Here is a 13,877-nt window from a genome sequence, read left to right as displayed (position 1 = left end):
TCTCACTCTGTCTCCCAGCCTCTCTCTCCCCCTCTGTCTCTCTCTCTGTCTCTCTGCGTCTCTCTCTCTTTGTCTCCCTGCCTCTCTCTCTCTGTCTCCCTGCCTCTCTCTCTCTCTGTCTCTCTGTCTCACTGCCTCTCTCTCCCTCTCCCTCTCTGTCTCCCTGCCCCCCTCTGTATCTCTGCTTCGCTCTTGCTCTCCCTCCCTGCCTCGCTCTCTGTCTCTCTCTCTGTCTCCCTGTCTCTCTCTCTCTCTCCCTGTCTATCTCCGTCTCTCTCTCTCTGCCTCTCTCTCTCTGTCTCCCTGTCTCTCTCTCTGCCTCTCTCTCCCTGCCTCTCTCTCTCTCTCTGTCTCCCTGTCTCACTCTCTCTGTCTCCCTATCTCTCTCTATCTCCCTGCCTCTCTCTCTGTCTCCCTGTCTCTGCCTCTCTCTCTCTCTCTGTCTCTCTCCCTCTGCTTCTCTCTCTCTGTCTCTCTGCTTCTCTCTATCTCTCTCTCTCTCCCTGCCTCACTCTGTCTCCCTGTCTCTCTCTATCTCCCTGCCACTCACTCTCTCTCTCTGTCTCCCTGCGTCTCTCGCTCTCTCTCTGTGTCTTCCAACCTCTCTCTCTCTGTCTGTCTCCATCTCTCTCAGTCTCCCTGCCCCCCCCACCCATTTCCCTGCGTCTCTCTCTCTCTCTCTGTCTTCCTGCCTCTCTCTCTCTGTCTCCCTGCGTCTCTCTCTGTCTCTCTCCCTCTGCCTCTCTCTCTCTTTCTGACTCCCTGCCACTCTCTCTCTCTCTCTGTCTCCATGTCTCACACTCTCTGTCTCCCTGTCTCTCTCTCTCTGCCCCCTCTCTCTCTGTCTCCCTGCCTCTCTCTGTCTGTCTTCCTGTCTCTCTCTCTCTATCTCTGTCTCCCTGTCTCTCTCTCTCTCTGCCTCTCTCTCTCCCTGCCTCTCTCTCTCTCCCTGTCTCTCTCTCTATCTCTGTCTCCCTGTCCCTCTCTCTCTCCCTGCCTCTCTCTCTCCCAGCCTCTCTCTCTCTCTCCCTGCCTCTCTCTCTCTGTCTCCCTCTCTCCCTGCTTCTCTCTCTGTCTCCCTATCTCTGCCTCTCTCTCTCTGCCTCTCTCTCTCCCCCTGCCTCTCTCTCTGTCTCCCTGTCTCTGACTCTCTCCCTCTGCCTCTCTCTTTCTGTCTCTCTGCCTCCTTATCTCTCTCTCTCTATCTCCCTGCCTCTCTCTCTCTCTGTCTCCCTGTCTCACTCTCTCTGTCTCCCTGTCTCTCTCTATCTCCCTGCCTCTCTCTCTCTCTGTCTCCCTGCCCCATCTCTCTCTGTCTCCCTGCCTCTCTCTCTCTGTCTCCCTGCCACTCATTCTCTCTCTGTCTCCCTGCGTCTCTCGCCCTCTCTCTGTGTCTCCCTGTCTCACTCTCTCTCTGTCTCCCTGCACCCCCCATTTCCTTGTGTCTCTCTCTCTCTGTCTCCCTGCCTCTCTCTCTCTGTCTCCCTGCGTCTCTCTCTCTCTCTCTTTCTGTCTGTCTCCCTGCCTCTCTCTCTATGTCTCCCTGTCTCTCTCCCTCTGTCTCCCCGCCTCGCTCTCTCTCTCTCTGTCTGTCCCCCTGCCACTTACTCTCTCTCTGTCTCCCTGTCTCTCTCTCTCTGTCTCCCTGCCCCGCCTCTCTCTCTGTCTCCTGTCTCTCTCTCTCTGTCTCCCTGCGTCTCTCGCTCTCTCTCTCTCCGTCTCTCTCAGTCTCCCTGCCCCCCCCCATCTCCCTGCGTCTCTCTCTCTCTCTCTGTCTCCCTGCGTCTCTCTCTGTCTGTCTCCCTGTCTCTGTCTCTCTCTCTATCTCCCTGCCTCTCTCTCTCTCTGTCGCCCTGTCTCTCTCTCTGTCTCCCTGCCCCCTCTTTCTGTCTCCCTGCCTCTCTCTCTCTCTCTCTCTATGTCTCCCAGTCTCTCTCTCTGCCTCCCTGCCTCTCTCTCTCTGTCTCCCTGTCCCTCTCTCTCTGCCTCTCTCGCTCTGTCTCCCTGTCTCTCTCTCTGTCTCCCTGCGTCTCTCTCTAGCTCTCTGTCTCCTTGACTCTCTCTCTGTCTCCCTGTCCCCCTCTCTCTATGTCTCTCTGCCTCCTTGTCTCTCTCTCTCTCTCTACCTCTCTCTGTCTCCCTGTCTCTCTCTCCCTCTGCTTCTCTCTCTCTCTGTCTCCCTGCCTCTCTCTCTCTGTCTCCCTATCCCTCTCTGTCTTCCTGTCTCTCTCTCTGTCTCCCTGTCTCACTCTCTCTCTGTCTCTCCGCCTCTCTCTCTCTCTCTCTGTCTGTCTCCTTGACTCTCTCTCTGTCTCCCTGTCCCCCTCTCTCTATGTCTTTCTGCCTCCCTGTCTCTCTCTCTGCCTCTCTCTGTCTCCCTGTATCACTCTCTCTGTCTCCCTGTCTCTCTCTCCCTCTGCTTCTCTCTCTCTGTCTCCCTACCTCTATCTCTCTCTCTATATCTCGCTGCCTCTCTCTCTCTCTGTCTCTCTCTCTCTGTCTGTCTCCCTGCGTCTCTCTCTCTCTCTGTCTCCCAGCCCCCCTCTCTGTCTCCCTGTGTCTCTCTCTGTCTGTCTGTCTACCTGTCCCTCTCTCTCTCTGTCTGTCTCCCTGTCCCTACCTCTCTCTCTCTCTCTCCCTGTCCCTCTCTATCTGTCTCTCTGCCTCTCTCTCCCTGTTCTTCTCTTTCTGTCTTCCTGCCTCTCACTCTCTCTATTTCTCCCTGCCTCTCTCTCTCTCCGTCTCCCTGTCTCACTCTCTGTCTCCCTATCTCTCTCTATCTCCATGCCTCTCTCTCTCTCTGTCTCCCTGCCACTCATTCTCTCTCTGTCTCCCTGCGTCTCTCGCCCTCTCTCTGTGTCTCCCTGTCTCAGTCTCTCTCTGTCTCCCTGCACCCCCCATTTCCTTGTGTGTGTCTCTCTCTGTCTCCCTGCCTCTCTCTCTCTGTCTCCCTGCGTCTCTCTCTCTCTCTCTTTCTGTCTGTCTCCCTGTCTCTGTCTCCCCGCCTCGCTCTCTCTCTCTCTGTCTGTCTCCCTGCCACTTACTCCCTCTCTGTCTCCCTGTCTCTCTCTCTCTGTCTCCCTGTCTGTCTCCCTGCCCCCCCTCTCTCTCTGTCTCCTGTCTCTCTCTCTCTGTCTCCCTGCGTCTCTCGCTCTCTCTCTCTCTCCGTCTCTCTCAGTCTCCCTGCCCCCCCCATCTCCCTGCGTCTCTCTCTCTCTCTCTCTCTCTGTCTCCCTGCGTCTCTCTCTGTCTGTCTCCCTGTCTCTGTCTCTCTCTCTATCTCCCTGCCTCTCTCTCTGTCGCCCTGTCTCTCTCTCTGTCTCCCTGCCCCCTCTTTCTGTCTCCCTGTCTCTCTCTCTCTCCCTGCCACTCACTCTCTCTGTCTCCCTGCCCCCCCATCTCCCTGCGTCTCTCTCTCTCTCTCTCCCTGCCTGTCTCTCTCCCTGTCTGTCTCTCTCTCTGTCGCTCTGCCTCTCTCTCTCTGTCGCCCTGTCTCTCTCTCTCTCTGTCTCCTTGCCTCTCTCTCTCTATGTCTCCCTGTCTTTCTCTCTCTGTCTCCCTGCCACTCACTCTCTGTCTCCCTGCCTCTCGCTCTCTATCTCTCCCTGTCTCTCTCAGTCTCCCTGCCCTCTCCATCTCCCTGCGTCTCTCTCTCTCTCCGCCTGTCTCCCTGCCTCTCTCTCTCTCTATGTCTCCCAGTCTCTCTCTCTGCCTCCCTGCCTCTCTCTCTCTGTCTCCCTGTCCCTCTCTCTCTGCCTCTCTCGCTCTCTGTCTCCCTGTCTCTCTCTCTGTCTCCCTGCGTCTCTCTCTAGCTCTCTGTCTCCTTGACTCTCTCTCTGTCTCCCTGTCCCCCTCTCTCTATGTCTCTCTGCCTCCCTGTCTCTCTCTCTGTCTCTACCTCTCTCTGTCTCCCTGTATCACTCTCTCTGTCTCCCTGTCTCTCTCTCTCTCTGTCTCCCTGTCCCTCTCTGTCTTCCTGTCTCTCTCTCTGTCTCCCTGTCTCACTCTCTCTCTGTCTCTCTGCCTCTCTCTCTCTCTCTGTCTCCTTGACTCTCTCTCTGTCTCCCTGTCCCCCTCTCTCTATGTCTTTCTGCCTCACTGTCTCTCTCTCTGCCTCTCTCTGTCTCCCTGTATCACTCTCTCTGTCTCCCTGTCTCTCTCTCTCCCTCTGCTTCTCTCTCTCTGTCTCCCTACCTCTATCTCTCTCTCTATGTCTCGCTGCCTCTCTCTCTCTCTGTCTCTCTCTCTCTGTCTGTCTCCCTGCGTCTCTCTCTCTCTCTGTCTCCCAGCCCCCCTCTCTGTCTCCCTGTGTCTCTCTCTGTCTGTCTGTCTACCTGTCCCTCTCTCTCTCTGTCTGTCTCCCTGTCCTTCCCTCTCTCTCTCTCTCTCCCTGTCCCTCTCTATCTGTCTCTCTGCCTCTCTCTCCCTGTTCTTCTCTTTCTGTCTTCCTGCCTCTCACTCTCTCTATTTCTCCCTGCCTCTCTCTCTCTCTGTCTCCCTGTCTCACTCTCTGTCTCCCTATCTCTCTCTGTCTCCCTGCCTCTCTCTCTCTGTCTCCCTGCCACTCATTCTCTCTCTGTCTCCCTGCATCTCTCGCCCTCTCTCTGTGTCTCCCTGTCTCACTCTCTCTCTGTCTCCCTGCACCCCCCATTTCCTTGTGTCTCTCTCTCTCTGTCTCCCTGCCTCTCTCTCTCTGTCTCCCTGCGTCTCTCTCTCTCTCTTTCTGTCTGTCTCCCTGTCTCTGTCTCCCCGCCTCGCTCTCTCTCTCTCTGTCTGTCTCCCTGCCACTTACTCTCTCTCTGTCTCCCTGTCTCTCTCTCTCTGTCTCCCTGTCTGTCTCCCTGCCCCCCCTCTCTCTGTGTCTCCAGTCTCTCTCTCTCTGTCTCCCTGCGTCTCTCGCTCTCTCTCTCTGTCTCTCTCAGTCTCCCTGCCCCCCCATCTCCCTGCGTCTCTCTCTCTCTCTGTCTCCCTGCGTCTCTCTCTGTCTGTCTCCCTGTCTCTGTCTCTCTCTATCTCCCTGCCTCTCTCTCTCTCTGTCGCCCTGTCTCTCTCTCTGTCTCCCTGCCCCCTCTTTCTGTTTCCCTGTCTCTCTCTCTCCCTGCCACTCACTCTCTCTGTCTCCCTGCCCCCCCATCTCCCTGCGTCTCTCTCTCTCTCTCTCTCCCTGTCTGTCTCTCTCCCTGTCTGTCTCTCTCTCTGTCGCTCTGCCTCTCTCTCTCTGTCGCCCTGTCTCTCTCTCTCTCTGTCTCCTTGCCTCTCTCTCTCTATGTCTCCCTGTCTTTCTCTCTCTGTCTCCCTGCCACTCACTCTCTGTCTCCCTGCCTCTCGCTCTCTATCTCTCCCTGTCTCTCTCAGTCTCCCTGCCCTCTCCATCTCCCTGCGTCTCTCTCTCTTTCCGCCTGTCTCCCTGCCTCTCTCTTTCTCTCTATGTCTCCCAGTCTCTCTCTCTGCCTCCCTGCCTCTCTCTCTCTGTCTCCCTGTCCCTCTCTCTCTGCCTCTCTCGCTCTCTGTCTCCCTGTCTCTCTCTGTCTCCCTGCGTCTCTCTCTTGCTCTCTGTCTCCTTGACTCTCTCTCTGTCTCCCTGTCCCCCTCTCTCTATGTCTCTCTGCCTCCCTGTCTCTCTCTCTCTCTCTACCTCTCTCTGTCTCCCTGTATCACTCTCTCTGTCTCCCTGTCCCTCTCTCCCTCTGCTTCTCTCTCTCTGTCTCCCTGCCTCTCTCTCTCTGTCTCCCTGTCCCTCTCTGTCTCCCTGTCTCTCTCTCTCTGTCTCCCTGTCTCACTCTCTCTCTCCGCCTCTCTCTCTCTCTGTCTCCCTGCGTCTCTCTCTTGCTCTCTGTCTCCTTGACTCTCTCTCTGTCTCCCTGTCCCCCTCTCTCTATGTCTTTCTGCCTCCCTGTCTCTCTCTCTGCCTCTCTCTGTCTCCCTGTATCACTCTCTCTGTCTCCCTGTCTCTCTCTCCCTCTGCTTCTCTCTCTCTGTCTCCCTACCTCTATCTCTCTCTCTCTATGTCTCGCTGCCTCTCTCTCTCTGTCTCTCTCTCTCTGTCTGTCTCCCTGCGTCTCTCTCTCTGTCTCCCAGCCCCCTTCTCTGTCTCCCTGCGTCTCTCTCTGTCTGTCTGTCTACCTTTATCTCTCTCTCTCTGTCTGTCTCCCTGTCCCTCCCTCTCTCTCTCTCTCTCCCTGTCCCTCTCTCTCTGTCTCTCTGCCTCTCTCTCCCTGTTCTTCTCTTTCTGTCTTCCTGCCTCTCACTCTCTCTCTATTTCTCCCTGCCTCTCTCTCTCTGTCTCCCTCTTTCTCCCTGCCTCTCTGTCTGTCTCCCTGTCTCTCTCTCTCTGTCCCCCTGCCTCTCTCTGTATCCCTGCCTCTCTCTCTCTCCGTCTCTCTCTGCCCCCCGTACCTCTCTCTCTGTCTCCCTGCCTCCTTGCCTCTCTCTCTCTGCCCACCTTCCCACAGCCGCTGAAAGCGCCAGCCTCGACAAGTGCTTTGCTCGGAGGCAGCCCTCAACACACACACACACACACACAGGGAGGCAGACACAGACACACACGAACACGCAGAGAGAGCAGGTCGATCAGGGCTGGAGTGGAGCGGTGCGGAGTGGGGGGGGTTTGTTCACAGATCGAATATCCCAAACAGCCCATTCCTCAGTGCACTTCCTCAGCGCCATCTTTTGCTCCCTGTTCAGGATCAGGAGCCCAGAGAAGGGGGTGGGGGGGTGGTTTTGGGGGAGGAGGCTGTTCTCGAGTTGACAGATCGAATCCGATCCGATCCGATTATGCCGTTTCCAGGAGCTCGGCAGCTTTAGGACTAGTTGAGAGCTCAGGTTCTCGACGCTGGATATGGGTTAGTAAGTAGCAAAACGGCGATATCTTTTTCTTCCCCGCAACGTCTGGGAGGTAGAAGCGGAGGGAGGGGAGAAGGGAGGGGGGTTGTTTCTTTTGTGACCGATTTCAATCATTGCCACGGAACCGAGAGAGAGAGAGAGAGAGAAAGTCGTGTACGTGTTTAGTGAGAAGGAGTTGATGGTGCAATTCGGTTGTTTAAAAAAAAGTCCGTCTTTTTTTTTGGTCGAATTGGAGTGGAGCTAGAGAGCCTCTAGCATCGGATTCCAGCAGCTGCAGCGATCCAGCCCAACTCGCATTGTATCTGAGACGCGTTAACCGAGGGAGCAAGGAGCGTGTGGACGCTGCAACAGATTCCACTTCTTGTAACCTTGTACATCCCCTGTCTCTCTCTCTCTCTCTCATTTATATATATATACACACACACACACACAGAACAAGCCACTGCAACATGACAGACCTGATCTTGTCGACATGTGAAGAAGCCTTCTGGATCACTGAAAGCGGATCGAACGATAAAATGAAGTAAACGGTACGATCGAGGTAAAGGAAAGTGGATTGATTTGACAGGAGCCCGTAACGTGGCTGTTGGACTGGTTTGCAGGGACACGCGAAGCCTTTTATCAGAGGAATTATGTGTTTTATTTTCGCGGAGGGCAATGTGACGGACGTTTAACTTTTTTTTCGCTGTCGTGGCTGCCTTGGGGGAAAAAAAATGTCGAGCGCTGTTATAGTTTGATTAATAAAAGGCGCAGAGGGCGAATCGGAACATGCGCCCATTATTTTAACTGGTCGTGGAACCTTTCACTGGATTGGGAGGGGAATGCTTTTTTTAAAAAATAATGATTTAGACAACTTAATATTACTGGCGTAAGAGTCTGAGTCATTTTCACTGGCCGTGAATTCAAAGGAGTTGGAATTACAAGTCAGTTCGATTGGGGTTTCCACTTGATGTTCACAGGTTTACTTTGTATCTATTTTTGTTTCCAGATTGCAGTTTTTATTTTGTTTTGTTTGGGGGATCGGATTACTCTGGAGTAACGGAGGACACTGAGAAGTGCTGAGTGCTGCTCTTTCCACAGCCCCCTGTGCCTCTCACAAGACGCTGAGTGAGATGGAGCAGAGGGAGACGGCGATGGGCTGCAGGCAGAAGCCGGCTGATGGGGATTTTCGATCGGCTGGCTGCACTGCCAAGTCCGCAGTCTCTCCTGGAGCCTTGATGCAGTCGCCCAGGAGCCAGATGAACGGGGGGAGGCTGGATCCGGACGACGAGGAGAGCGCCTGTGGTAGCCAGGACTCCAACTCCAACACAGACAGCGATAAATCAATGCAGGGAGACGGCCTGGAGGAACACGAGTTTTCTATCAAAGAGGCGAACTTCACAGACGGCAGCCTGAAACTCAAGATCCAGACCACCAAACGGCCCAAGAAACCTCCCAAGAACCTGGAGAACTACATCTGCCCTCCGGAGATCAAGATCACCATCAAACAGACAGGGGATCAGAAAAACTGCAGGTCGAGCAAAAGTAACAAGGTGTCAAAAGAAGATGAAAAGAAAAAGGTAAGAGGCTCACAACTATCCCAACTTCCTTTTGTGTTGACACTGCATCCTGATTCGTATTTTGATAGGCGATAAACATGTTTTTACAAGATGGTCGATACCCCTTGTTATGACTGCGGGGTTGGTGGGGGGGGGGGGGGGGGGGGGGAAGCAATGGGAATCAGGTGCCTACAGACGCTCCCATATTAGCATGTAGCCATTTAGGATGTAATACTTGTTTTGCGGTAACCGTCTGTTCAATACACATGCATCTTCATTAAGCATCTCTAATAACCTCGAGGACGGGTTTGAATATTTACTGAATTCTATGAAGCTAGTCATCTTGATAGAGTGTGTCATCCCAATAATTTGGAAGTTTATTCATAAACCAGTACTAAAAATTACACCAAACTGAAATTCTGTGCCAACATTACTCCCTTTTATTCATTGGAATGAGTTGTTAAATTATTATGATTTTAGACTAAGTACAGTAAATATTTACTTCTGAGTTGGAGGAGGAATACTTTCGTGCTACTTTGTGGTGGAATAAATGTTGATTTTTTTGGAACAGACCATGGGTATGGGAGAAGGTTGAGTTTTGAGACTGTAACCACCCCAGAGTGATCATGTTCATTTCACAGGGTCATTAAACGTTGTACTAAATATTCAGCTGGTGCTTTGTGTGCAGCTTTCACTCTTTCTCATAATTTGGTTTTGTCCTGTGCTCAGTCCTGAAAATGTTATGTTCTCAGTTCGAATTTGGCATCTTTCTTGGTTGGAACTTTGCCTTCCCAGGCACCAGTTTAGGGCCTTTTGTGAGGTTAATTCTGGCACTGAACTCACATTTCCAAGTTTGATTAATATAAGTTTTACTTTTAGAATTCAATCTTCAGTGTAGTAAGTATAGTTACACACTCTCACAGAGCTGCATTTTATGAGGTATAACATTGTTTTTGTTCAAATTGTCTCTTAATTTTGAATATATTAGTATTGCTCAGCAACATAAGACACTAACAAGGTGACATTAGTTATGTCTAACATCACTCTCCAAGCATCTGCCCATCAGTGCTCCGTTATCTGTGATCAAGGATGCCCTGCTGTGCCTATAGTGTAAACAGGCAGGCTCTGCTGATTATCTTAGTAATACCTGGAGTGAACTATACTGGAGTCATTCTGGAGTTTTTCTATGAATTAGGGCTATACAGTATCACTGTTAAATTTGATTTTGACAGTGCTGTAGGATCTAAAAATCTTGATAACTTTGTGTCAATGTGTCAATGTTTGTAAATTTTGTAAGATTTCTATTTGTGTGTGAGTAGCTTTTTCTCCATGTGACAAAGGAGACTCTGATTAATCATTATTGTCTTCTGTGATGTACAGAGTTAGATTTTAAAATTCAAGAGGGCACTGGGGAAATCTGAGTTTGAATGGCAACATTTTTATGGACTGGAAGTGGTTTACTGTATTACTCAGTTTTGCAAAGGATGAAATAATACTGACCTTCTTAAAGGGTCTTTTCTGTGGTTAAAATGCATTTGTGGTGGAGCACTTAAAAGTTATAGTTCCCAGCCGAGCTATATTGTATTGTCCTTTTAGAATCTTTGCACAAGGGAATTGTGAAAATAGGAAGCCTCAAGCTATAGTCGTAAATATATGAAGTATACATTTATTAGAAACCTTCCCCTTTAAATGTGAGTCTATGGCCTCCTACCCCACCCCCTTCCTAAAGCTAAATGTTTTACTATCAAGATTGTGTCTTGGCTCATAGTGCAATGGAAGTAATTGGAACCAGTCTGTGCTGGTCAGGGCAGATTGTAAAAATCCAATTCTGTGGCATGTTGGGGAAATGGTATATAATTTACTCTGTTCTATTTGATGTCCTTATACAAAATTTTTAATACTTAAATATTTCTAGCACAGCAAACCTATATAGTAGGATTTTAAATAAAATATTGTATACTTTTGATAAACTCATTGCAACTTGTTAAAAATTATCCAGGGAATGCTCACAAAAGTAGTTTTGAATTCCAGCATATCAGTTTCATGCATTTCATTAGCTTATAAAAGGTGAAACTTACTCGTAGTTAATTTATTTATCATGTTTCAAATTACTCCCCCTTGTATGTCGATGTTTGTGGTTATTAGCCTGTTGCTGTGTGTTACAGTGCACACAAATAAATATAAATGTTTTCTAATTTTGGCATAGAATTCAGTGCTGATTTGAAGTTCAAATTTGGATTACAGATTTATCATTCTGCAGGCCTGATGTGAAAAGGATCTAAATAGACTATTTATTACAAAGATAGTTTATCAATTTCATTTGAAGTTGGTGAAAAATTTAGATGTTAAGAGTCACAGAACTATCCAGTCACATGATGTATTGTTTCACTCTGAATATGATATTGGAAACAGCAGTCCTTCCTTGATAGCCTGGAATTATTTTACTTGAGACTAGAAAAACAAAATAGCATAGGCATTTAAAGTTTTGCTAACAATGTCAAAATCGGTATGGGCCAGGAACTCATCTAAATGTGTTGTAGGAAGCCAAGGTTGCAAATAATTTTGGTCAACCTCAGACTGTCGCTAAGGAGAAGCTATTTTATGGCCTTTTGCCTCTGGTAAATTTATGGATCCAAAGATGCACAGGTTAGGTGGATTAGCCATGCTAAATTGCCTATAGTATCTAGGAATGTACGACTAGGTGGATTAGGCATGGAAACTCAGGGTTGATGCACACCCACTCCCTTCCCTTTTTGGATCTACAGTATTAGATTTCTCCTGAATCTTCTTTGTTGCAAGGAGTACTACCCTCAGCTGGCTAATGGAACCCTATCCATGATCCTTGGAACTATTCTAGTAAACCTCCTTTGAACCCTTTCAAAGACTATTGGTGACCACAACTAGATGCAGCATTCCAGATGGGACATACTGCCGATAAAACTACCACTACAAATTCTTATTGACCTCATCTGGAATTTATTCAGTGAAAATATTAGGGTAATAGGTATTATTAAAAAAAAACACACCTTTTATTACTGGTAGTTAGTTGTCTCAGTGCCAATGGAGGGGAAAGGGAGCTCAAAAAATTGTACACCTTCTTAACAAGAAATGACTGTGAAATGGTGAAATTGGCGTTTAGTGCAGTGTGTTATTTTGAGCTCATTTTGAAAGGTAAATGTTAGTATTGAAGATTGGATGTATAATTGGTGTACAACAGAAACATGGATGCATTTTCAAAACTGAGGAAGGCCGGATAGATCTGAAAGTTTTGTTTTACTTCTCTGTTAAGTAATACATTTTTTGGTGTTAAGTAGTGGTTGCGTCTGCTATGCTTTCATCTTTAGATGTGGACTCTGCTCCAACCCAAACTGATGGGATGAGACTCCTCTCCTTATTGACTCTAAGCAATTTCCAGGCAATGACGTTGGGAACCTTTAACATAATTGTAATATGTATAAAATCTGCAGTGCTGGGCTGCACCAATTTAGCATTAAGACCAGCAGTCCAAACTCAATGAGACCACAGGATGACTAATGTTGAAAATGAAAATAAAAATGTCATACTGCTATAGTGAGGGGTGATTTTCTGAACTTGAGACTGACTGAGCGTATTGTTTGGATGGAATAAAGGGCATTTTACTCTACATCTGATGATATATGTGATTTGCAGATGCTTGTTGTCCAGACTGGCAATGAGAAATGTTCCATTTCCCTGCATTAATGTCCCTTACCATGGCAAGCAAAAGAATCCTTATTACAATAGTTTCCATTGTACTAAAGACATGTTCCTCCTCTTCACTTGTAAGTGGAGTAAAATCCTAAATGTTTCAATTCAAGTATGTTTTCAATCTCTGTCTCACTTTGATGCACTTAAGGTTTCCTAGTAACATTTGCACAGGCTTTGTTGCATGACTGATCTTGGCACTGTGGTACTTTAACATCTCATGAAGAAAAAACATGATTGACTGGCATCTTGGTAAAATGGCATGGCCAATCTGGGAATGATGGATGAAATAAAATATGCTCCACATAATTGGTGCAGCTATTTGCAAAGTGGGAAGCGAGGTGGTCATGTATTTTATCTCTTTACCTTCTGTATCTTGGCATGGACTAGGTCTTTCTTTTCTAGTCCACATGCTGAATTGCAGCATTGCCTCTGTTATCTCTTGCCTCACTTGTTCTCCCTTCTTGATTGCATTGCTGCTTCATAATAGCAACAACATGAGACTAAAAATGGGAACCATACACTTAGCACAATGGTAGGAAAGTCAATGGGTGAGTCTCAGGCAGGGCGAAACAGATCTATAAATTCACTACAGACAAGAGGGCATAAAGTGGTCTCTCCCTGACCACTGTCTGAAGATGAACTGGTAATTTGTAACCTTGCGTTCTAAAACTCAAAAACGGAGCTGCTGATCCATTTTTGATCCAATGCTAGGACTGAATAATTTTATCTCTGTAATATTTCCTATTTGTACCCATCTCTAAATTAGTTTAATCTTAACTGCTGTTGAAACTCTCATCTATTTGTCATCTCTGAGCTTGATTTTTCTAATGCTATTCTGGCAGTTTGCCATCATACATAAATCTGAACTAATCCAAACCTTTGCTGTCTGTGTCCCAAGCTAGATCCTGTCCCGGTTATCCATCATCCTTATGTTCTCCGACCTACATTGGCTCCGAGTCCAAAATGCATCCAGCTCAAAAAGCTCATCTTTGTTTTTAAATTACTTACAGCCTCCCTTAGCTGGGAAATTGGATGCCAAATTGGTTTGATGGTAGGAAGCAGAGGGTAATAGTGGAAGGATGCTTATCGGACTGGAGGCCTATGATTCAGGGGTCAGTGTTGGGCCCATTGCTGTTTTTTATTGATATGAATGAGAATGTACAAGGCATGATTACTAGGTTTGCTGATGACACTGAAATAGGCGTAATCGTGGACAGTGAGGAAGGTTTTCAGAAGTTGCGGCAGGACTTTGATCAACTAAGGAAGTGGGCTGAGAAATGGCAAATGGAGGTTAATATAGATTAGTGTGAGGTCTTGGAAAGTCAAATCAAGGTAGGAGTTTCATGGCCTTAAGGAGTGTAGTGGAACAGAGGGATCTTGGAGTTCAGGTTCACAGTTCCCTGAAAGTGGAGTCACAGGTAGACAGGAGAGTGAAGAAAGCTTTTGGCACACTGGTCAGGGCATTGAGAATAGAAGTTGGGAAGTTATGTTGCAGTTTTCAGAACTTGGATGAGGCTGCACTTGGAGTATTGTGTTCAGTTTGGTCATAGAGTCATGGAGATGTGCAGCATGGAAACAGACCCTTCAGTCCGACTCATCTATGACCTGATATCCCAATCCAATCTAGTCCCACCTGCCAATACCTGGCCCATATCCCTCCAACCCTTCCTATTCATATACCCATCCAAATGCCTTTTAAATGTTGCAATTATGCCAGTCTCCACCACTTCCTCTGGCAGCTCATTCCATACACGTACCTCCCATTGTGTG

At 48.5% G+C, this 13,877-nt stretch overlaps 1 protein-coding gene across 5 annotated transcripts in view; it reads left to right on the top strand.

Moving 5' to 3' along the window:
* The first annotated feature begins 6,714 nt into the window (after positions 1 to 6,714).
* The window catches only part of setbp1 (SET binding protein 1), a 313,270-nt gene continuing 306,107 nt past the window's right edge, over positions 6,715 to 13,877 (top strand). Inside the window, exons 1-2 of one of the 5 annotated variants that reach the window (XM_072571829.1) lie at positions 6,715 to 6,846; positions 7,832 to 8,402. In XM_072571829.1, coding sequence (XP_072427930.1) covers positions 7,956 to 8,402 — 447 coding nt within the window. In that variant the 5' untranslated portion in view covers positions 6,715 to 6,846; positions 7,832 to 7,955. Of the gene's footprint in view, positions 6,847 to 6,940; positions 7,385 to 7,831; positions 8,403 to 13,877 lie in introns of those variants that run through there. The other 4 variants (XM_072571840.1, XM_072571847.1, XM_072571833.1 and 1 more) reach the window with 4 other exon arrangements.

The sequence above is a fragment of the Chiloscyllium punctatum genome, chromosome 1 (assembly GCF_047496795.1).
Source record: "Chiloscyllium punctatum isolate Juve2018m chromosome 1, sChiPun1.3, whole genome shotgun sequence".
Lineage (NCBI taxonomy): Eukaryota > Metazoa > Chordata > Chondrichthyes > Orectolobiformes > Hemiscylliidae > Chiloscyllium > Chiloscyllium punctatum.
The sequence above is the reverse complement of the archived record's forward strand: the minus strand, read 5'-3'. Positions and strand labels throughout refer to the sequence as shown.